This window comes from Ovis aries, chromosome 18, assembly GCF_016772045.2.
Source record: "Ovis aries strain OAR_USU_Benz2616 breed Rambouillet chromosome 18, ARS-UI_Ramb_v3.0, whole genome shotgun sequence".
Lineage (NCBI taxonomy): Eukaryota > Metazoa > Chordata > Mammalia > Artiodactyla > Bovidae > Ovis > Ovis aries.
Genome location: NC_056071.1, coordinates 31788202 through 31812616, shown reverse-complemented (window position 1 = coordinate 31812616; position 24415 = coordinate 31788202). Strand labels below are relative to the sequence as shown.

Sequence of the window (24415 nt, the reverse complement as noted above, 5' to 3'; positions counted from 1 at the left end):
GATGGGAGGGCAGTTTGGGGGAGAATGGATATATGTATGGCTGAGTCCCTTCACTGAACACCTGAAACTATCATAACATTGTTAATCAGCTATACTCCAATACAAAATAAAAAGTTTTTTAAAAAAAGATGTTTTCTGATTTATACTCTGTAGTAGAGACTTCTGACTCCCTGCTAACATATATTCTGTCCTTTGCAGTTTGAAACAACATCTAGAATAAATTTTGTCCAGTGAAATGTTAAGATGGGTTGGTGTATTCAAATAGCTGGGCCTTAGGAAGCATTGTTGGGAAGATCCCCTGGAGAAGGAAATGACAACCCACTCCAGTACTCTTGCCTGGAAAATTCCATGGACTGAGGAGCCTGGTAGGCTACAGTCCATGGGGGCACAGTCGGACACAACTGAGCGACTTCACTACTGCTAAGAAGCATTACTATGAACAAAGCTAGTGGAGGTGATGGAATTCCAGGTGAGCTATTTCAAATCCTAAAAGATGATGCTGTGAAAGTGCTGCCTTCAATATGCCAGCAAATTTGGAAAACTCAGCAGTGGCCACAGGACTCGAAAAGGTCAGTTTTCATTCCAATCCCAAAGAAGGGCAATGCCAAAGGGTGTTCACACTACTGTACAATTGCACTCATTTCACATGCTAACAAGGTTATGCTTAAAACCCTACAAGCTAGGCCTCAGCAGTATGCAAAATGAGAAATTCCATATGTACAAGCTGGATTTAGAAAAAGTAGAGGAATCAGAGATCAAATTGCCAACATTTGTTGCATCCTAGAGAAAGCAAGGAAATGGCAAAAAAAAAAAAAAAACCCAAACAAACATCTATTTCTGCTTCATTGACTATGCAAAAGCCCTTGTGCGAATCATAGCAAACTGTGGAAAGTGCTTAAAGAGATGGGAATACCATATCACCTTACCTGTCTCCTGAGAAACCTGTATGCAGGTCAAGAGGCAACAGTTAAAACTGGACATGGAACAATTGGGAAAGTTGTATGACAAAGCTGTATATTGTCACCCTACTTATTTAACTTCCATGCAGAGTACATCATGCAAAATGCTGGGCTGGATGAATCACAGCCTGGCATCAAGACTGCCAGGAGAAATACCAACAACCTCAGATATGCAGATGAAACTACTATAATGGCAGAAAGTGAAGAGGAACTAAAGAGCCTCTTGATGAGGGTGAAAGAGGAGACTGAAAAAGCTGACTTAAAACTCAAACTTCAAAAAACTAAGATCAAGACATCTGGTCCCATCACTTCATGGCAACTAGAAGGGGAAAAAGTGGAAGCAGTGACAGATTTTATTTTCCTGGGCTCAAAATCACCACAGACGGTGACTGCAGCCAAGAAATTAGATATTTCTTCCTTGGAACAAAAGCTATGCAAACCTAGCTGTGCTGTGCTCTGCTGTGCTTAGTTGCTCAGCCATGTTCAGCTCTTTGTGACCTCATGGAAATCTAGACAGCATATTAAAAAGCAGAGACATCACTTTGCCAACAAAGGTCCATATAGTCAAAGCTATGGTTTTTCCAGTAGTCATGTACGGATGTGAGAGCATAAAGAAGGACCATAAAGAAGGCTGAGCACCAAAGAATTAATGCTTTAAAATTGTGGTGCTGGGGAAGACTCTTGAGAGTCCTTTGGACTGCAAGGAGATCCAGGCAGTCTATCCTAAAGGAAAGCAGTCCTGAATATTCATTGAAGAACTGATGCTGAAGTTCCAATACTTTGGCTATCTGATGCAAGGAGCTGACTCATTTGAAAAGACCCTGATGCTGGGAAAGATTAAAGGCAAAAGGAGGAGCAGGCGGCAGAGGGTGAGATGGTTAGACAGCATCACAGAGTCAAAGGACGTGAGTCTGAGTCAGAGGAGCCTGGTGTGCTGCAGTCCCTAGAGTCACAAAGAGTCAGACACTTAGCGACTGAATAACAACAAGTGAGGTGCCACTTCCAGGACTGGTCTAGTAAATACCTCCCAGAATACCACACACAGGGGAACTCTCTTTCCTCTTCTGACAGCTGGATGCAGCTGGATCCATGAATGACAAGGAAGATAAAAGCTGCGCCACAAAGCTGAACACCTGTTCAAAACTACTAGGTGAGCAGGAAATAAACTTCTATTTTGTTAAGTCACTATAGTTTAGATTTGCAGTATTAAAGGAATCACAATTCTTTAAAACTAGAAAGGAAAAAAAAAAAAAACCTAAGTGGAAATTATTTATTGCCAGGCAAGGGAGACTTGCAAGGAGACAGATAATGTCTGTGAACAAAGTAAAAGATGGGGTTTATATAGATTTGGGGGGAAATGAGGGGTTTAGATTAAATATAAATGATTGGCAATGACTGGCTCAAACTGAAGTGGGGTTAGTCATTGATGAGGTGGATTTCAAGAGCAGACCTATTGTAACAAGTTTGGTGTCCATGGGTGAGTCAGCCCAAGATTGATAATGAAAAGTCTTACCTTTTCCTGTTTCAATTCCTGAGGGCATGAGTAAGTTTCTTCAGGCAAGAGTGGAATTTTTTTTTTCTTTTTTAAAAACATTTTATTGGTGTATGGTTGATTTATAATGTTGTGTTGGTTTCAGGTATACAAAAGCGAATCAGTTATACCTACACATATAGCCACTCTTTTTAAGAGTCTTTTCCCAAATAAGCCATTGCAGAGTACTGAGTACTGTTCCTTGTGCTCCTTAATAACTATCTAGTTTATACATAAGAGTGTGTATATGTCAGTCCCAATCTCCCAGTTTATCCCTCCTCCCACCCTTTCCCCCTGGTAACCATAAGTTTGTTTTCTATGTCTATAACTGTATTTCTGTTTTGTAGATAAGCTCATTTGTACCCATTTTTTAGATTCCACATGTAAGTGATATCAACATATTCATCTTTCTCTGTCTGACTTACTTTACTCAGTATGATCATCTTGAGGTCCATCCATGGTGCTGCAAATTGCATTATTTCATTTTTTTATGGCTGAGTTACATTCCATTGTATATTTGTACCACACTTCTTTATCCATTCCTCTGTTGGTGGACATTTAGGTTGCTTCCATGTCCTGGCTGTTGACAATCGTGCCGCAATGAATACTGGGGTGCATGTATCTTTTTAAATTATTATTTTCTTCAGATATAGGAGTGGGATTTACTGGATCATATGGCAGCTTTGTTTTTAGTTTTTAAATAAACCCTCATACTGTTCTCCATAGTGGATGTACCAATTTACATTCCCACCAAGTGTAGGAGGATTCCCTATTCTTCACACTCTCTCCAGCATTTATTGTTTGTAGATTGTTTGATGATGGCCATTCTGATCTGTGTGAAGTGATACCTCACTGTAGTTTTGATTTGCATTTCTCTAATAATTAGTGATAATGAGTATCTTTTCATGTGTTTTTTAGCCATATATGTCTTCTTTGGAGAACTATCTGTTTAGATCTTCCACTCATTTTTTGATTGGGTTGTTTGGGGGTTTTGATATTGAGCTGCATGAACTGTTTGTATATTTTGAAGATTAATCCCTTGTTGGTTGCTTCATTTGCAAATATTTTCTCCAATTGTGAAGGTTGTCTTTTGTTTTATGGTTTCCTTTTCTGTGCAAAAGCTTTTAAGTTTAGTTAGTTTCCGTTTATTTATTTTTCACCTGTGACCCCATTTATTTATTTTTGTTTTTATTTTCATCATGCTAGGAGGTAGGTTGAAAAAGTTCTTGCTGTGATTTATGTCATAGAGTGTTCTGCCTATGTTTCCCTCTAAGAGTTTTATAGCATCCAGCCTTATATTTAGGTCTTTAATCCATTTTGAGTTTATTTCTGTGTATGGTGTTAGAGAGTATTCTAATTTCATTCGTTTACATGTAGCTGTCCAGTTTTCCCAATACTGCTTATTGAAGAGACTCTTTTCTCCATCGAACATTCTTACCTCCTTTGTCATAGGTTAGGTGGCCACAGGTGTGTGGGTTTATGTCTGGACTTCCTATCCTGTTTCGTTGATCTATATTTCTGTTTCTGTGCTGGTACCATACTGGTTTTGTAGTATAAAGAGTGGAATTTTCCATTCTCATCTCCCTTTTGGTAGGGAGATTTGTAGTATAAAGAGTGGAATTTTTCTGTAGCTTTGTAGTATAAAGAGTGGAATTTTCCATTCTCCTCTTCCCTTTTAGTCCTCACTGACAGATCATGGAAGAGGCTACTATTGTCTAGAACAAGAATGGGCAATTAAAAAAAAAAAAAGATACAAACGAACTTACTTACAAAGAGACTAACATACATAGGAAAAAAAAGTATAGTTACCAAAAGGGAAAGGGTGAGGGGAGGGATAAATTGGGAGGTTGGGATTAACATATACATACCACTATACATAAAATAGATAACTGGGACCTGCCTGATGGTCCAGTGGTTAAGAATCCATTCGCCAATGTACGGGACATGGGTTTGATCCCTGGTCTGGAAAGATCCCGTGTGCCTCGGGGCAACTAAGCCTGTGTGCCGCAACTACTGAGTCTGCACTGCAACTGCTGAAGCCTGTGCGCCCCGGAGCCCATGCTCTACAGTGAGAGGCCACTGCAGTGAGCAGCCCACACTGCAGCTAGAGAGTAGGCCCTGATCACCGCAACTAGAGAGATCCTGTTCACCGCAACAAAGCCCCAACACAGCCAAAAATAAATAAATAAAATTTAAAATAAAATAAATAATATAAATAATATATGATAACATATAATATAAATAAATATAAAATAAATAAAATAAAACCAACAAGGACCTACTGTATATAGCACAGGGAACTTAATATTTTGAAATAATCTATAGGAGAAAAGAATCTGAAAAAGAAAAAAATATATATATATATAACTGAATTGCTCTGCTGTACACCTGAAACTAACCCAACATTGTATATCAATTAGACTTCAATTTTTAAGAAAGATATGAAAAAGAATGCTAAAAATATATGCACAGATATATCAGGATGTATCTTATCAAAAATTAGAAAAAAAAAGAAAGGGTAATTTTTTATTTTCTCACGAAGGGCCAGAAGGTAAATATCGTAGGCTTTGTGACCCATACTATCTCTGTTGCAGATACTCAGCTTTGCTGTTGTAGTACAGAAGCATCATGAATATATAAACAAGTAAGTTTAAAGAAATAGATGGTTGGCCATGTTTGCTCCACAGGCTACAGTTTGCTGAGCCCTGGTCTAGAATTCTAGGTCTAGTTCATCTAGATTGGATGGATTCTTAGGTTCATTCTTAGATATGGTTATGGTTTTCCCTGCCAGGTGAAATGGTGGTTGTGCTGGTCATCATGTGTTTTTGATTCAGGCTCATCTCTTGCACCAACTCATGAGGCAGCCACTACACAGTAGAGTTTAATTCCAGCACCAACTAGAGAGGATACGACTGCAACATCAATAAACATACAACTAGCAGAATAAAGAGGGACTGGAAAGTTCACCAAAGTCATGATCCAGAGAAAAACCTGTCTGAGAGATCTTTGGGAATACAAGCTGCTTAGAAGCAAATAGAGCTGAAATTTCTGGAGGAACTATTTTGCCCCAAATCCCCACAAGCCTGGCCTGCATAAATAAGTAAAACCATAAAACAGCGCTTGGATCTCCAACCATCCGGAAGCAGGTTGTCAAGGCCGTACAGTCCTCAAGGAAGGCATGCTCCCAATTCACAGAGCCAGGGAGAAAAGTGGCTGAGCAAGGACTTGCCAGAGGGCAGAAGCAGGGCATACGGAGAACAACGACAAGAGCAAAACCGGCTCTAATCTGAGAACTTCCTTCGCTGCCAGGATAGAGTATCTTTTTATAACGCCCTTTAACTTATTGTTTTAATTGATGTATAACTGACCAACATTCTGTTATTAACAGTTTCAGGTGCACAGGATGGTGATTTGATATTTCTGTTACGAAACGATCACCACAGGGCTAGTCACCATCTGTCACCATACAAAGATACTACATAATTATTGACTATAATCCCTATGTGGTTCATTTTATCCCTGTGGCTCATTTATTTTGTAACTGAAAGACTGCACCTCTTAAAAAAACCCACCGTACCTCTTAATCTTCCCATCCATTTCACTTACCCACCCTCCCTCACCACCTCCCCCCACCCCCACAACCACCTGTTTGCTCTCTCTGAGCCTGTTTCTGTTTTGTTGTTTGTTCATTTGTTATGTTTTTTAGATTCCACCTGTGACATAATAACCGTATTTATTTTTCTCTGACTTATTTCATTTAGCACTATATCCTCTAAGCCCATTTATGCTATTACAAATGGAAAGATTTCATCATTTTTAGGCTGATATTACATTGCATATGTCAGGATATATGTATGTGTTATATGTATGTTATATATATGTTTTATATAGAACTTCTTCATCCACTCATCTATTAATGGACACTTAGGTTGCTTTTGTAAATTGGCTATTGTAAATAAGGTTGCAAAAACATAGGAATGCATTTTTTAAGGTTCTTAAAATAACATTTTTTAAAGTTAACATGAGCATAATAGGAAACCAAAAAACACAAGAAGCAGAAAACAAAGTCACTCATAATCACAGTTTACCATTTGATGTGTCCTTATGGTCCACTAAAGAGTGGACCTTTTCCAAAAAAATGTTTCACTTATTTATTACTGAGCCAGATGGACCACTCAGAGAAGGCGATGGCACCTCACTCCAGTACTCTTGCCTGAAAAATCCCATGGACGGAGGAGCCTGGTAGGCTGCAGTCCATGGGGTCGCTAAGAGTCGGACACGACTGAGCGACTTCACTTTCACTTTTCACTTTCATGCATTGGAGAAGGAAATGGCAACCCACTCCAGTGTTCTTGCCTGGAGAATCCCAGGGACGGGGTTACACAGAGTCGGACACGACTGAAGCGACTTAGCAGGAGCAGATGGACCACTAGAGAGGAAACACCAAGAGTCAAATATTCCATTTCTCCCTTAAAATACTCATGAGGTGTTCAGACAGTAGGTCATTAGAAGGTGTAGAAAAGACCTAGAAGGAGATAAAGATCACCTATAATAGGACCATACAGAGATAACTATTGTTAAGACGTTGGTATATAGTCTTCCAGTTTTTTTTTAACTTTACTTATTCATTCATTTATTTATTTCTGGCTGTGCTGGGTCTTCACTGCTGTGCCCAGGCTTTCTCTTCTTTCAGTGAGAGGGGGCTGCTCTCTGGTTGCGGTGCATGGGCTTCTCATGGTGGCAGCTTCTCGTTGCAGAGCACAGGCTTTAAGGCACACTTCAGCAGTTGCAGCACCTGGGCTCAGGAGTTGCGGCTCCCAGTTTCTAGAGCACAGGCGGGCTCAGGAGTTGTGGCACAGGGACTTTGTTGCTCCACCACGTGTGATCTTCCCGGACCAGCGATCGAACCCATGTTCCCCAGGCTGGGAGGCAGATTGCTAACCACTGGACCACCAGTGATGTCCCAGTCTTCCAGTTTCGTTAATGTACATACACACATATGGGGGGGTGTGTGTGTGTACGCATATCTGTGTATACACACATATTTTTAAAGTCTTATAAAGTGGATTCATAATATATATATATATTGTTTTATAAAAATTTTAACTTAAAATGTATCCTACATAGACTTTCAGCAGGTTAAGTAGCACTTCATATGCAAGGCTTCTTACAGACTCAGTCTGATTCTTCTCCAATGTCTTCTCTTGGAGTTGTACCAAGTTTATTGCCAGTTTTCATTTGAATCCATTGGAAAATGGGACAATGCTGCTTTTGTTCCTTGGCCAGGAATCACTTGATCCTGAAAGTCTTGTGAGAAGACATTGCAAGCAGCAAATTCCTGTAATTTCTACTCTTAAATGACGTAGGAAGTATTATTGTTGATTCCACTGCCTCAGGCGTTCAAACAGAAGAGTAAATTACAAACAGATAAAACTCAACCAAACGATGTGAAAAATAGACCCTGTACTACCTGTGAAAAGGTGCAGCAGGTACCACTCCGGAGCCATTTCTCTGCCCAGGAGATGGTCAGGATCCCTCAAGGAGTGAGCTGGGAGTTTCTTATAGTGTAGCCCAGTCTCTGGGAATGGAAGGTCACTGGGGATATCCCTTGCAGAGAGAAGAGAGTCCCTGGCAGTGCAACCCCAGACCTTATCTTTTTTAATTTTTCCTTCAGAAAAATATTCAGGAGTAGAACTGCTAGATCATATGGTAGGTTTCTTTTTAGTTTTTTGAGGACCTTCCATACTGTTTTCCATAGTGGTTGCACCAATTTACATTCTCACCGACAGTGCAGAAGGGTTCTCTTTTCTCCACATCCTTGTTAACATTTGTTATTTGTTGTCTTTTTGATAACACCTATTCTTACAGGTATGAGGTGATACCTCATTGTGGATTTCTTTTTTTTTAACTTTTAAACTCATTGTGGTTTTGATTTGCATTTCCCTAATGATTAGCAATGTTGAGCATCTTTTCATGTGCCCTTGGCCATCTGTATGTCTCTTTCAGAAAAATGTCTATTCAGATCCTCTGCCCAAGAATATCTTCATAATGTATATGTCAGAATTCCGTGATAGCTTTGGACATGACTGCTTTGTTTCCCATTCTCCCTTTTCCAAATAGGGACTTTTTTTTTTTGTTTTTTTCAAAATAGGGACTTCTTTTATTGCTGTTTTTCTGTCTTATCATTGGGTACTGGGTGGAGTAGTAATGAAGCATTGATAGCAACAACTTGACTTTTAGCTCATAGATTGCTAGACCATGAGGAAATTCATCCAAGCTAATTAGAAAAGACTGAAATCATGATTTTGATATGAAATTCAATATTGAATGAGACTTTTGTCTTCACCCTTGGGGAGGAGGTGACCAGAGAGGTTGACTGTGACAGAGGCCTTGTCTGTCTAGCAAAATCTATTAATCTCTGGAACTATTAGACTAGTCTCCCATATTCCCATTCAATTTGAGTATAGCCACATGACAACATTTTCTCCAGTGTGGGTGGAAGCAGTGTGTACCACTTTCTGACCCAGGTGGTGGCAAACCAGATGAACAGAGCCAAGGCCTGTGAATGACAGTAATGTAGGAGCGCTTCCTCCCTGACCTAAATATCTGTCCAGAACTATTAGGTAAGCAAGAAAAAAATTACTTTGCTGAGTTGTGTTTTGGGTCTATTTGCTGCAGTTGTTTAGCCTGCATTAACTGATATACACCCCATGAGTCATGCTTGTTCAACATAATGATTATATATGCACATCCTGTTTGAACGTGATTATTAATGGTAACATACAAACATCCTGTAAAGAGCCTTGCTTTTTTCATTTAATGTCTTGGAAAGCGATCCACATTAGTACATTACGAACTTCATTTTTATCTTCTTTCCACTTTGCTTTTTGATAGCTTAAGTACCATGTTAGTTAGCCAGTTCCCTACACATGAACCATTTAGGCTGTTTCTAACCTTTAGCTAGTATCCTATGTTGCAGTTCTTTCAGCTTGTACTCTGCAAATGTAAGGCACAGGTCAGCTTCAGGTCCACCAGTATCTGGCTTTACTCTCTGAATTAGGACTTTACTTAGCTTCTTTTAGCCAAATTACAAAGCTAATATTTGACCATATTGATTCTCTGTGGCCTACTATTGTAAAACTCAAATGGTTACAAATTCAAACATTTACATTGATGAGAGGAATATAGCACGGAGGTCAGCAGCATGAATTATAGTCAGAGACCCTGCGCTCAAAGCCCAGTTCTGCTACATGTAACGTGTATTTGACCTCCGGCAAGTTGTTTAACTCCTATATGCATTAGTTTTCTCAAACAGTAAAATGCAGGTTGGGGCCTCCCTGGTGGCTTAGAGGTAAAGAATCTGCCTGCCAATGCAGGAGACGCAGGAGCCATAGGTTGGATCTCTGGGTGTGGAAGAACCCTGAAGAAATTGGCAATCCACTCCAGTATTCTTGCCTGGAAAATCCTATGGACAGAGAGCCTGGGCAGTCTACAGCCTATGAAGCCGCAAAAAGTCAGACACAACTGAGTGGGCACAAAATGAAGGTTACTGTGAGGATTAAATGATAATGTAAGTAAAGTGCTTAGCACAGAGTAACCATCAGTTAATAAGCAGTGTAAAGTTTTCCATAATATATAATTTTGTCTAATTACCAAAGAAAACAAAAATTAAACTTGAGTCTAAGGTTAGCACATGTATCATAACTATCTTTATTATTAAGATGGGAAATTATTTTTCAAAAGATTAAATCACTTTTTCTTTTCCAAGATAATTTTATTTTACCCACTTCTCTGTGACTTCCTAGTTTCTAAATTCTACCACTGATGACTTCCTATGTCAGCAGAAATGTACTGACTTCATTCTTTTTAAAGACTACAGTTTTGTGGGGTAGTGATTCAGTTTTATTAAGGAGAGAGCCCTCAAATCTTGTGACTATTCATTTGAATTTTGTATCAACTATTAGGGTTAGATTGTATTGGGTTCAGGCTGATCCTATGTATTTTTTGTTTGTTTGTTTGTTTTTTCAGACTGATCCTATATTATAGGTTCCGGAAATTTAGTCATTGTAGATGCCAAAATTAATGTTAAAGCAAACGACACAAAGGGTTCATCGAGTTGGGGAGTGAGAGGGAGGGAGTTGCAGAAAATGTACACAAATGTAAATGCCATTCTCCAAGTACTTGAATTCCAGAAGTGAAACTAGAGGGTTCAACTGTCCATATTAGGAAATGACTCGTTGCTTGATGACCAGTGTTAAGCCAAGTATTTTGCCCTATTTTTTTGTGAGGGTGGCAGGGAGCATGAAAGGGGATTGGTCAGGAGAACACTACTGATAAATCAGTTAGCTTTACAACTACTTTTTTCTCTTCTAACATAATCTTAGTACAGTTATAAGCATTATAAAATCAAACTTTCACTTTAATTGGAGAGACTGAAAGCCAGGCTCAGTTTTTCAAGATGAAGTTTCTGAAACAGATTCCCAAATGGGGTTATCATTCCCTGAAATTGCATCCGAGCTAAGAACCTGTGTTAAGATTGGCTTGAATCCATCAAAGCATTCAACACATGCTCTTGTCATAAAGTAGCAAATGAAGGCTTGGAGAACAGACAATCTTTTCAACTTCTGTAGCTCTGAATATATTCCACATTAATAAAACATCAGGAACTCCTAATGCCTATTAAACTATACTTGGTTTCCTTTAGCTCAGATTCTGGATTAACTAGCCTTAAGCTCACAACAGGAAGGAACATAGCTGTGCTGTGTGGGAACAATAAAGACATGATGAGCCCAATGCCTAAGCATTACAAAATCAAGCGCTCCCCACCCTATATTTGAGAAACTTAACTTCTTCCCCACTGTTTCTCCAATATACTTTGCATCTTCTGAGCTCATGTTTCTAAAATCCTTGCCTGGTCTCTTCCATAACATCTCTATAGTTGTCTGGATTTTTTTTTTTTTTAAACACAGAAAGGGCAAGAGTCCTGGCCAATCTTGATAATGAAAAGTGAAAGTGAAAGTTGCTCAGTCAAGTCCAACTCTTTGCAACCCCATGTTCTTCTATATAGTCTGTGGAATTCTCCAGGCCAGAATACTGGAGTGGGTAGCCTTTCCCTTCTCCAGGGGATCTTCCCAACCCAGGGATCAAAGCCAGGTCTCCCACACTGCAGGCAGATTCTTTACCAGTTGAGCCACAAGGGACTCTTCCTGACCCAGGAATCAAATTGGGGTCTCCTGCATCGCAGGAGATTCTTTACCAACTGAGCTATCAGGGAAGCCCAATCTTGACAACAGAAAATGTATATTACTATTTTTAAGAACTCAACATTCAATGCTGGTGCTTGGGAATAAAGATATTTGATGGGTTAAAGCCCCTGACCATATGTAGGTGTCTGTGGACACATTTATAGGAACTGGTTGGCACCACTATTCTCCCAGCCAACCAAGCTCACTTCCAGGCTGACTTCAGCTTGGGCACCCTCTCCTATCAGTCTTGTCAGCACTTGATAGTATCTGGTTTATAACAGCTCTGTTGGATGGGAGGACAGGTAGCTCCCAAAGAGCCCCGACCAAAGACACAGACCTGAGACCAGAGGTTTTGTTCTAGGACAGATGGCTTGAACTGCCTCCTATTCCCATTTGCTCTGGAAGCCTATGGGACTACTGAGTGCTGGAAATCTGGGTGGAGCTTTGCAAAAATAGCTTTCAATTCTGTGTCAAAAAGAGTGAAATGAACCAATGTTTGTAAAGATGAATCACTTGCCTCAGGGGTCTGACCTCTTCCAGGTCAGGGAAAGAACAATATAATCTAGTTCATCAAAATGTTGGAAAATCCCAGTTGAAGGATTGGAAAGGACCTCTGTGGTGACAGCAGGTTAAAAGGGAATGGGCTTCCTGCAGGAGAAGGCTGGCTGCTCCCCACCGGCCGGCCTTATTATTTCGGGCCTCAATAACTAGGTGCTGGCAGTTTCCCAGGGTTGACTGGCTTGTGAAGGCTGAAAAACATAACTCAGACATCAGGCACCAAATACTATCTGATTTGAAAGATGAACAACAGGGACTTCCCTGGCAATCCAATAGTTAAAGACTCCATGCTTCCACTTGCAGGGGGCACGGCTTCAATCCCTGGTCAGGGAACTGAGACTGCACATGCTGTAAGGTAAAAAAATAAAAATAAAAATAAATTTTTTTAAGAAAATAAACAAAAAATGAACAATAACAAAAATACAAACAGTTTTGTGAAAGAAAGGACCCAGGAGTCAGCCTGGTGGGTGTATGTTTCCCTGTAGGAAAAGACATTGGAAGTCAAATCAGGATACAGATAACTTTACTGGTACATACACCACCACAAATGCAAGGTCTCCTCAGGAATGTGTGAACAGGATACACCTCCTTTCAGGCTTGTCACATTCTTTCTTTACACACAGTTATACACATGTGCTAATAGAGGCTCCTGAGGCTATACCTTGATCTCAGAGCAAGAAGAGCCTTAATCATCTGTCACATTTAAATTTTCTATTATAGTAAAAGGACGGTCCCCTTCTGCCTTACCTGAAAAGCCTCTTATGGGGCCAATGCAGGTGGAAAATGTAATCACGGTTAATTTCAATGAGAAAACATTTTTTATGTTCCCAAGTCCCCAGATTGACACTTATTCATGTGAAAATACCAAATCTCTTTAAGATGGACACAAATTATATCAGTAATTCACATTGGTTATCATAAACTTATAAAAGCATTTTCCATTTTACTTGTAACTAATTACATTATTTTTCTATAATGTGGCCATTTAACATATTTCTCAGCTTGTTTCTTAGCTTTTATGCCCTGTACTATTTAAGAATAAATTAATAACAAAACATACATATGAATAGTACCTAATATTTATACAATTCAACCTTTATTTTTTAAAAATAATAAAATCAGTGAAAACCATGCAAATAATATCACCTATATTGAACAGCTGAAATAAGAGACATGACGTAAGATTACATTCCTGCTGTATTTAAGCAAAATGTGATGGGAGAACTTTAATTAACATAGGCCAGCTATGTGAAGATGATGTACGGAGACTTTCTTCTTCAGCTGTAAGAATTCCACCAACCAAATCTAGCCGGACAGATGCAAAGAAATGCCCTGAGTTTCAATTACTTTTATTGCAAAACAAACTGCCCCAAAACTTACTGGTTTAACTTTAAAACAATAAACCTAATTTTTCACTGGTTTATGGGTTTGTCAATGGACTTCTGGTCTTGGCTAGCATAGCTTTGCCTAGATGGTCTGCAACGGCCTGGCTCACACATCTGATGGCTGGCAGGCTAGTTTGTCTAAGGGGCCACACTCACATGTCTGGCAGTTGCTTAGATGTCAGTTGGGGTGACAACTACATGTCTTTCATCATTTAGCAGGTTAGCTAGAGTTTTCCACAAGGTGGTGAAAGAGTTCTCAGCAGCAAGAGAGAGCAAGCCATAATTGTAAGCACCTTTTAAGATTTTTATGGACTTCCCTGGTGGTCCAGTGATTAAGAATCTGCCTGCTGATGCAGGAGACATAGGTGGGTGGGTGGGGTTCGATCCCTGGCCTGGAAGGATCTCATATGCCAAGGAGTAACTAAGCCTGTGTGCCACAACTACCGAGCCCACGTTCTAGAGCCTGTGCTCCAAAACAAGGGAAGCCACCGCAATGAGAAGCCCATGTACCACGATGAAGAGTAGCCCCCACTTGCTGCGACTGGAGAAAGTCCGCACGTAGCAACAAAGACCCAGTGCACCAAAAGTAAATAAAGTTTAAAAAAAAATTTTAATACTTTTTTGCTAATATCCCATGGAAACAAAGCAAATCAAATGACCAAGCTGAGATTCAGAAAATGGAGAAACAGACTCCACCTCTCAAAAGAAGCTGAAAAATCCTATGGTTATTCTGTTCAATCTACCACATCTTGGATGCCAAAGTAGAGAGATTAAATGATATTTCTGGTAACCAGAATGGGTGATTATCTCCAGAGTTTAAACACATGATTATGGGGGGTGAGGGGTGGGGTGTGGGGCAGAGTGTGTGTGTTATTTCAACTACTACTGAGTTTATCTAGGAAGGCTGCCCCCTCTTGGGTCCTCTACTCTACCTGAGGCAGAGTTAAAACCGAAGAGGTAGGCAGAGGCTAGGGTTCTGCCGGCTACATGAAGGAATTTAGGTCTCAATCCCAAGAGTAATGGGAAGCCGTAGAGCATTTTAAAGAGAGAGAGATAAGATCGCTTGGGCTGCAATGAGGACAGTAATTCTAGAAGCTTTGCCAGGAAGGGGAATCTTGAGATAAGGCCTTAGTCACAGAAAATAGGGTCAAGGGAAAGGGTGTTTTGTTTTTGTTTTTTCAAAGCAAAAGATGGTTGAAACTAGAGCTTGTTTGAATGCAGATGGAAGGATCCAACATTGCAAAAGGTTAAAGGGAGAACCCTGAGAATTAGGAAGGGAAACTTGAGCTCGCAAGGTAAGTCTGGTTTAAAAACTTATCATACAATATGGGGCTTCCCAGGTGGCGCAGTGGTAAAGAATCCGCCTGCCCATGCAGGAGACACAGGAGATGCAGGTTCAGTCCCTGGGTCAGGATGATCCCCTGGCATAGGAAATGGCCACCCACTCCAGTATTCTTGCCTGGAAAATTCCATGGACAGAGGAGCCTGGTGGGCCACAGGGCTGCAAACAGTTGGACACGACTGAGCATGCACAGCACACATATTCTGAGCACAGTAAAAAAATAAAACATGATCATACAATAAAACTGACTGTATTTTTGTTATACAGTTCTATGGATTTTAACACATGTATAGACTCACGTAATTACCACCACAATCAGAATACAGAAGAGTTCCATCACACCCAAATCCTTCTTTTTGCCATCCCTTTATAGTCACTCTTCCATTCCTAAATCCGGGAGCCACTGACTTATTCTGCGCCACTATATTTTTAATATTTTCAAGATTTTCATTCTGAGACTAGCTTCTTTCACTCAGCATAATGCCTTTATTGTTATGTTGTTGTAACACCAAGATGTTGGGTATATCAATACCTAATTCCTTTTTTTAAAAAAAATTCTTCATTCCTTTTTATTGTTGAGTAGCATTCCATCGGGGTCAGCTTCGGACAAAATTTCTTGGTTAGTAATGATATCACTATTCTACCAGTTACTTGGGACAAAAACCTTGACATCATCCTTTACTCTCTTCCCTAACCTATACATAATCCATTAGTAAGTCCTGTGGCTTTATTTTCAAAATGCACCTGAAATTTGACCCGTTCTTACCACCTCCACTGCTGCCATCATCTTCTGCCAGAACTAGCACTTCCACTCTTACTTCTCTACCCTCATTGTCTATTCTCCACATAATAGCTAGAATGAAACTTTAAGAGGCTTAAATGTGATCAAACAACTCTTCAGTGGTTTTAGTGGTAACAATCCAAAGTTGTCACCATGGCCTACAAAGTCCCACATGATTGGACCCCAGGCTACCTCTCTGATCTCATCTCCTACCACTCTCCCCACACTGACTCTGTATCAGCTAGAGCAATCTCCTTGCTATTTCTATAGCATGTCAAGCACTCTCCTGCCTCAGAGCATTTAAATTTGCTTCTCCTGTCTAGAACTTGCTTTCCCTAGATATCCACATGGCACAGCCCCATCAGATCAATTCCATTTTCTGCTTAAGTGTCCCTTATCAATGAATCTTTCTCTAACATCTAAAATAGTGGCCACCTGAGACCACTGTTTAACCCTTACCTTGCTTTGTTCTTCTTAGAATATATACATACACACATATATATTTGTTTTTCTGTCTCCTCACACTAGAAACATCCTTGAAAATTTTTGTTCATTGCTCAACAAGCACTTAGATGATGTCTCATCTGGCATATAGTTGTTCAATGAATATTTTTGATTGAGTAACTTACAGGAGGCAAGGACAGGATGGAAACACATGTAGATTTCTAGATTTGAGGGCATTCTACATTTTCTATTATCCTACTTGGTAGGATAATCAGGGAAGCAGTACAGGAAGCATAGGATTAGAGATTTGGAGACAGTGGAGAGCAAGTTAACTAGAAAAATATGATGAAATTTCCAGACACTGTTCAGAGCTCATTTAAGGTTGAAATTATTGTATTTAAGGATGCCAATCTGCTCAGCAGGACAATTTACTGTGACAAGATACAGGCATACAGAAGCATGTTAATCCATCAACGGTGGAGGACTTATCTGGGGAAAAGAGGAGTGTTGGGGCAGGTTTAAGAGTAAGAAGGGGACTGTAATGATATAACACTGAATTTAAGATGGATAAGGAGGGAACTGAAAAGTGGGAATTAAGTAGAAAGCTTTCATCAGATTGGAGGTTCTGATAAAGCGAAAAAGACAGTTCTGGTGACGTTCTTGAGCAGTCAAGCTCAAGGTTATCAGGCTGTGGTTGGATAGAGGGATGTTCGAATTACTGATTCCTAACAGGACGGAGTTTCTGGTGACAAGATCCAGGTTTGGGGCTGGGATTGGGAGGCTGAGATAAGGGATGAAGCCTGCAAGTTAAATGAATTGTCAGTGATTCTGAATTTATCAAGATGGTAGATGGTTACAAGAAGCTGGATGCAGATATTAACAGATCGTGTTCACAGAGGTGGTTAAATGGGTGCCAAAGTCTTACGAGTAAGCGTCACAGAAGCAAGGGTTTTTACAAGAGGTGACAGTATTTGGCACATTGGCCCCACTTCTGGAACCTGGGAAGTGAGAATACTAACCCATGTTAGAGAGTTCCAGGGGATGCTGAATCCTCAGAGGACACAGAAAAGCTAATCTGGAAGTGGGAATCTCAGAGGAAAAGCGGTTTGTAGGCAGGGGGCTGGGGAGGGGACCGCAGCAGCAGAAAACCCTGACACTTCTTGTCCTTTATTTACCTTCCTCTCTACCTACCGCTGGCCCTCACAGCTAGAATACTCGCAGAAAAGGGAGCAAGCGGACCGGCTTTTTTCAACTCCCCGCGGAAGTACTCTCACCGGAACTCCTCCGTTTTTGCGCTTTCCCATTGGCGGAAGCTTCCGCCAGCTCCCAGTAGCTTCCGCCCACGACTAGGTTGGGCGGAGCTTTCGCTGGAAGTCACTTCCGCTAAACCCCGCCCCTCGTTCCCCTTTTGGCCACTTCCGGCATCAGGCCCCGCCCACTCCTTATGGCCCCGCCCCCTTCCCGCCCCGGGCCGGCAACCCGGCCCCGCGGCGCCGCTTCCGGTGCGGGCCCCGCCCCGGCTGTGGCCCCCGGCTGCGGAGAACTCTGAAACGCAGCTGCCGCGCCGGGGCCTGAGTGACCGCCTCCTGCGCCGCCGGCGGACCCGGAGCGCCCCGCACAGGTAAGCCGCGCGGGGTCCGTCTCTCTCAGCCTGGGCAGGAGCGGGTGCTGTGGCAGGTGGAGGGAACGGAGGAGTAGAAGGGAAGGCAGGTGTGTAGCGGCAGACGTGAAGGCGCGGGCCGGCGGAGCACTGGGGGCCGCGGAGGAAAAGTGAGAGCGCTGGGAGGAGCCGAGAAGCGCCCTCGCCCATTAGGGTGATTTGAGATAAAGGGATGGGAAGAGTGAGGGGCCCCTGGAAACGGAGAGAGCAAAGATAAGGTGGCGTTGGGACGATCTAAGAAGAGCCAGCGGATTGGCTTGGGGGTGGAGGGGGGCTTGGTAGAGGTAAAAGGGATAGAGTTGGGTTGGGGGGATGTAAAGAATGGCGGGGTGATGGATGTATGGGGTAAAAGGGGGCTGGCAGAGGGATCTGAACGAAGGTAGAAGGAATGGTGGGCGAGGCGGGCTTCAAAGCTGCAAGGAGTCCGTTGCGCCCGTCTTGCAGGTCCGGGAACTTTAGGGGAAATGGGGGAGGGGGCCGTGTGAAGGGATGGAGTGGTTTAGATTTTTGAGACCTAAGTTTTCTAAAAGTAGGCAGGTGGTATTGTTGTCTGGATCTACTAGCTGCTTAGGGTCGGGGGGAAGATGGGCTCTTTGGGGGAGGGTGTACGCATCGAGTTGTAGAACTGAGTCATCTCAGTCTTCCTAAAGAGGCTGTGAGATACCCCCCCACCCCTCCCCGCTGGGGACAGCATACAGAGAAGATGGTGCCACAAGAGAAGAAACAGTTGTTCGATGGCTGGCAGGACTTGTTTGAAAAATTATCCCGCTTGTGATCGATTGATGTTATAATGTTATAAGGAGAATGAAAATGACCACCGAATTCTTTACTTTTCCGTATTCTTTTGTTTACTTTTCTTTGATGCAGATTGTTTTTATCTTAAATGAACACTTTTGGCAACTGGATTTAACGTGGGTGTAAACCTTTTCATGCTTTGTTACGCTATAAAAAGGGCTATAGCAGAATGAAAGTATTGCTGCAGGCATAACTCACACTTTCTAAAGTGCGACGAGAGGAAGTAGAGGCAGTAAGAGGCAAATTGGAATTTGAATTTTTCACAGAATGCAAAAGACGAACGAAGTGCTTCTAAGATTAAACAGAAAATGAAAATTAAAAAAAAATTTTTTTTTTTTGCCTAGCTTTAAAAGTTGTACCTTTTCAATCTGTTAAAAAAAAAATACATAAATCCAAGCAGTTGATTTTGCTAGGGGTGTGATTACTTCCCCGTGAGTTTTTGAAGATGCTAAGACATTTAGGTTTCTTTCTTTTGTTAAGTCTTTCTGCCCAATCCTTCAACAGTGGAACAGGACATTTATCAAATGTATCAAGTCCCAACCTGTGCACCGCTGCTGCTGCTCTTATGTGCTGATAGTACTGTACGCCATGTTGCAAGTGCCGCTCACCTAAAATTTGCCCATGCATAGTAATCCATTCAGTTGCGGAGACTTGCTGAGGAAACATAACTCAAATGAGGTTTGCTGGGGGTGGTGGCCTGAAAAGGAGGAAGGGAAGAGGGGGGCTGGTTAGAGGAGGAGAGGGTGTGAAAGGGGTGTGTGTTTGGAGACTGATTGGTAAGAATGTTGATAAACCTGCCCCCAGAATACTTTTGGCCTGAAAGCCTTTCCTTTTTGTATTTGTCGTAGAATGTCATAGAAGTGAATCAGAAAGAAAGGGGATGTGAAGAGATTTACTAGACTGTTTTTAAAAAAGAAGCTTTAAAAAAAAAATTAAAAAATTTTTAAATGGAGCTTTGACTTGTTTAGATGATATTGATACCTGTTTCCAATTAATTAAAGCTTAAAAATCTCCAGAGGAATCCCCCCTCCCCCGTTTGTTTTTGAGTTGATGATTGCAATTTGAGAACTCTTGCCTCCTTTCGTGTTTCATTCTCTCATGTGGTTGAAATTGGATTCTTTTTGAGGCTATAATGTCCAGTTAGCATTGGCTCGGCCCACTCAAAAAGCAGGCTGGCCATTTATTCTGGGAAATTTTAAAAGTTTAAACCCAAGGGGAGTTTGCTAGGTTCTGCTCTTCTATGAGAAAAATCTTTGTGTCTGCCTGATAACTCTGTCTTGCTTTGATGGTAATATCTTTCTCTGATGGCCCTGGGAACATAAGCAATAGTCTCTTTCTTGTAGGCAGGCCTTTCTTTCCCTTTTTTATTGTGGTTTTCCTACTCACAACCTCTGTACAGTGCAAACCCAGTTGCTTTTTCAGTAATAAACAGATTAGTGTTTGATAATGTTGAGGAAGAGAGATCAGAACACAGATGTTTGCAGACTTCATGTCATCTAGGTTTACTTTGTTTTAAACCCACCAGTTGTCCAGCACTACTGAGATTCATCCCATATTTCTCCTCTTAAATCCTGTTCCTCTTCCTTACACTTTTTCTTACCCACCTACCACCCCGCCCCAAACTCCCACCACTCAGGTTTACTGGCACATGTTTAATGTTCAGAATTCATGCCCTTTACTGGAGCAAAGAAGACGTCTTTTTTTCCCTAAATTATTTGTGTATGTATTTTTGGCTGTGCTGGGTCATCACTGCTACACTTTCTCTTTTGCGGTGTGCGGGCCTCTCTTTATGGTGGCTTCTCTTGTTGCAGAGCACTGGCTTCAGGGCACACGAGCTTCGGTAGTTGCGGCACGTGGGCTCAGTAGCTGTGGCTCCCGGGTTCTGGAGCCACAGGCTCAGTCGTTGTGGTGCACAGGCTTAGTTTCTCTGGGGCATGTGGGATCTTCCCAGACCAGGGATTGAACCCAGGTCTCCTGCCTTGGCCGGCAGATTCTTTACCACTGAGCCACCAGGGAAGCCCAGAAAACCTTTTTATACCTGTTTTACATCTTTTTTTTTCCCCTTTCTTTCTCCTGTGTGGTTTCTATTAATCACATAAAGGTTTAGACCCCGTGTGCCTGTCGGGCTGTGCCCAGGTTCGGAGCCATGCCAGTTTGTGGGTGAAACTCGAGGCAGTGATGGAGCCACTGCACCCTCAGCAGAAGCAGCCGCCGCCGCCACAGCCACCCCACCTGGCTCCTCTGCAGATGGATGCCAGAGAGAAGCAGGGGCAGCAGATGAGAGAAACCCCGTTCTTGTACACCCAGAAGCTGGTCACACAGCAGACTCACCTTTCTGCCACACCTGGGAGGCCTTCTGGCAGCCCTGCCCTGGGTCCCTCAGCCAGAGTTCCACCGGCCACTGCAGGGGCCCGAGTTTTTGAACAGAGCAAGGTGAACTCAGAGCCTGAGGAAGAGGAAGGAGGTTTGGAAGGTGAGGATGGGGATGATGAAGTTGCAGAGGTGCCTGAGAAACAGACCCAGGCTGCTTCAAAATATTTTCATGTGCAGAAGGTGGCTCGCCAAGACCCCAGAGCAGCTCCCTTAACTGGTCTGCTCCCAGCACCAGGGCTCGCACCCCATGGACAGCAAGCTAAAGAAGACCATACCAAAGATGCTTCGAAAACCTCCGCTTCAGTCTCTGCGGCAGGGCAGCCGGGCTGGAACCTGGATGAGCAGCTCAAGCAGGTCAGTCTTTCCTCTTGGGGGTTTTATTTGTTCCTCTGAAAGGCTAGCCAGGGAGGGGTACTGGACTGCCAGGGTGTGTTGCCAGTCTGTGTCTTCTCAGCCTCCTTCAGTGACCAGCAGCCTAGACAGGGACAGACCTTGAGTTTTTCCCTCATAGTTGTTTTCTTGATTAGAGCAGTGAAATGTGTAAGTTACTCCTAAAATAGATAGTTCCAAGTTTAATGGGAAAGATTGTCAATACAGTCAATTCTTCTTGAGGAAGAGTGAAGTTGCAACAGTGTTATGAGGGATATCTAAAAATGAGATGTATGACTCCAATTTCAGATTTTCTAGTAGTAGTATGATAAGAGAACTGTCTTGCCTAAGATAGTGTCTTAGCCCCAGGCTAACCCAGGATCAAGCTTTTTAAGGGCAATTTTGTTGTTCTGCTGCTAAATGTGGCTGACGGAAAGCTGTTGCATTGTGTATATTTTCCAGCAGAGAGCCTTGTTGACATGATTTCATCTCATCCTTCTTAAACCTTCTCTGAAACATGGAAGGGTAGACCTCACAATTTTCTTTTTATTTTGCTGTGCTGCTCGGCTTGCAGGATCTTAGTTCCCCAACCAGGGATTGAACTCAGACCAGGCACTGAAAGCACTGAGTCCTAAGCACTGGACCACCAGGGAGGCCCTCACAGTTCTCTTTTAGCCAAGGCAAGCTTCAGTGATTCCTACACAAGGCAGAGCTTGAGAGTCATCTAGGGAGAGCTCCAGAATAGTTTTAAAAAATACAGACTCCAGGGTCCTAATGAATTAATTCAGGAGGTGGAGCCTAAGGACTCTGTGCTTTCTTCGCCTTCTGCTGCTTCTTGTCTTTCTGACTTGCCATGCTCCTTTTCTTCACCCAAAGAATGGGAGTGATGATCAGGTCTTCCTGATCGCACCAAGGCCAAGTGACTTGGTGCGAAGGCAGGGAGTTCATAATAAAGCTGATAATATTTGGGTACTCCCTGTAAGCACATATACTTCTTTTTTTTCCCTGAAAAATACTTATTTATTTGGCTTTGCGGCTCTTAGTTGAGGCATGTGGGGTCTTTAGTTGTAGCATGTGAACTCTTAGTTGCCGTATGCAGGATCTAATTCCCTGACGAGGGATGGAACCTGGGCCCTCTGCGTTGGGAGCTCAAAGTCTTGGCCCCTGAACCTCCAGGGAAATGTGCAGCATATATACTTCTTGTGGTCCAATGATGCTGTTTAGAAATCACTTGTGAAGAGCTATGGATTTACATAGAGCACCAAGAAGCCATATGAGAACGGTCCTTTGTAGGCTGAAAAATCAGCGTCTTTGTATCCAGGAGTCCTACCTATGCAGTTGATCTGAGCTTTACAGTAGCAGTGTTTGCAGTAGATTCCAGAGCCAGCAAAGTGGGTTCAAATACCCTCTCTTCCATCTGTTACCCTTGTGATCTTTCAGTAGGGCTCTTAATTCCTTTGAGCCCTCTGTGAAATAGAAATACCGAAGCGTACCTCCAAGGATGTTGTGAAGATTAACAGAACTAGCTCACGGCGGTAGCAGTGCCCCAGGTGCTTTTTCATGCACACAGTGCCATCCTCCGCTGCAGCTCCACAGACATGCTCGGAAGCAGGGGAGACACCGAGAGGCGCAGAGGTTTCCCCTCTGATCACCAGGAAGGTGGTGGCAGAGCTCGGACTAGGATCAGAGAGTCCTAGCTTCCCCGACAGCAGCAGCCTGGCTGCCAGCCCAGACCCGCCTCCCGGCTGATTGCTTTGGTTTAGCAAAACATCTGTGACTTGCCGGCAGCCCCCGAACTGCTGTGTGGTTGGCAGAGTTCCACGCCGGCCGCTGAGTCAGCTCCTAGCAGGAGCCCGCCCTGACAGCACTGGGAAAGTTCAGGCCCGAGGCGGCTGGGCTGCCCCTGCCTTGGCAGCTGGCCAGCCTCTGCGTGTGTGCGGTCGTTCCTAGAAAGTGCAGCCTCGTGCGAGGAACAAGTGGAGCTCCAGTGCCTGTCTGTCTTCAGGAAGTGCAGCAGGTGTTGAGGTCAAGCCATGAGAGCGTTGAAGAAAGAAACTCTGCAGAAGTGGCCTGTGGGTGCACACGTGTGTGCCGTGGCCGGCATCCAGCACCGGCTCTCAACAGCATCAGCCCCGGGCCTGTGCGGCTCAGGGCTCAGGAGGCTGGCTCTTGGCTTCTGAAACCTGAGTTCATTTTAAATTTCTGAGGCATGCTCACTAATTATAGACTGCCTGACAGAGCACTTGCCAGAATGTGTTTAAATGCCAGTGTGTGTGTGTTTAGTTGCTCAGTCGTATCTGACTCTTTGTGACCCCGTGGACTGTAGCCCACCAGGCTCCTCTGTCCATGGGGATTCTCCAGGCAGGAATACTGGAGTGGGTTGCCATGCCCTCCTGCAGGGGATCTTCCCAACCCAGGGATCGAACCCAGGTCTCCCGCATTGCAGGCAGATTCTTTACCATCAGAGCCATGTAGCTGGCCTAATCTTTCACCCTAAATTTACCCTCCCCCTGAATTTGGAGATCAAGAGCTGGGTTAGGGGGTCAGAGGGTAAGAATGACTTTAAACTTCAGACGTGCACGTTCTTTTCTCCTTTTGAATTTAAGTTTTCAACACCGATTTGGTCTATGCCCTCCCTTTGTCTAATCCTGCTTCTGAAAGTGGTAGTTAATGTGCTTGGGGATTTTAAAAACTTTTTAGTTGTGCTTTGGAAAGGGGACTAAAAAGATGATATTCCTAGGGAGAACCTGTAAAAACTATTACAAACTAAGACTAGCTTTTTAAAAATGTATCATTATTCCAAGTCTTGTTTCTTACACATTTAACTTCTAGAGAGCAGAAAAAGATCTTATTAATGTGTGACGGTGTCCATTCTGTTCTCTCACACAACAGACTTCTACAGAAGCTTCTTGGGTCAGGCCCTCTGCTTCTCCCTTGAAGAGCCCTCCAGCTAGGTTTAGCAGAGGCAGTGTG

General features: G+C 42.7%; 1 protein-coding gene and 1 pseudogene across 4 annotated transcripts in view; one reads left to right on the top strand and one right to left on the bottom strand.

Annotated features, from left to right (window-relative positions):
• Positions 1-7517: 7517 nt before the first annotated feature.
• LOC105603297 (large ribosomal subunit protein eL39-like) lies at positions 7518-7812 on the bottom strand (annotated as a pseudogene).
• Positions 7813-17767: 9955 nt separating this feature from the next.
• ARID3B (AT-rich interaction domain 3B) overlaps positions 17768-24415 on the top strand; it is a 47885-nt gene continuing 41237 nt past the window's right edge. For all 4 annotated transcript variants that reach the window (XM_027957189.2, XM_027957188.2, XM_042235245.1 and 1 more), the window contains exons 1-2: positions 17768-17866; positions 20802-21427. In XM_027957189.2, coding sequence (XP_027812990.1) covers positions 20879-21427 — 549 coding nt within the window. In that variant the 5' untranslated portion in view covers positions 17768-17866; positions 20802-20878. The remainder of the gene's footprint in view (positions 17867-20801; positions 21428-24415) is intronic.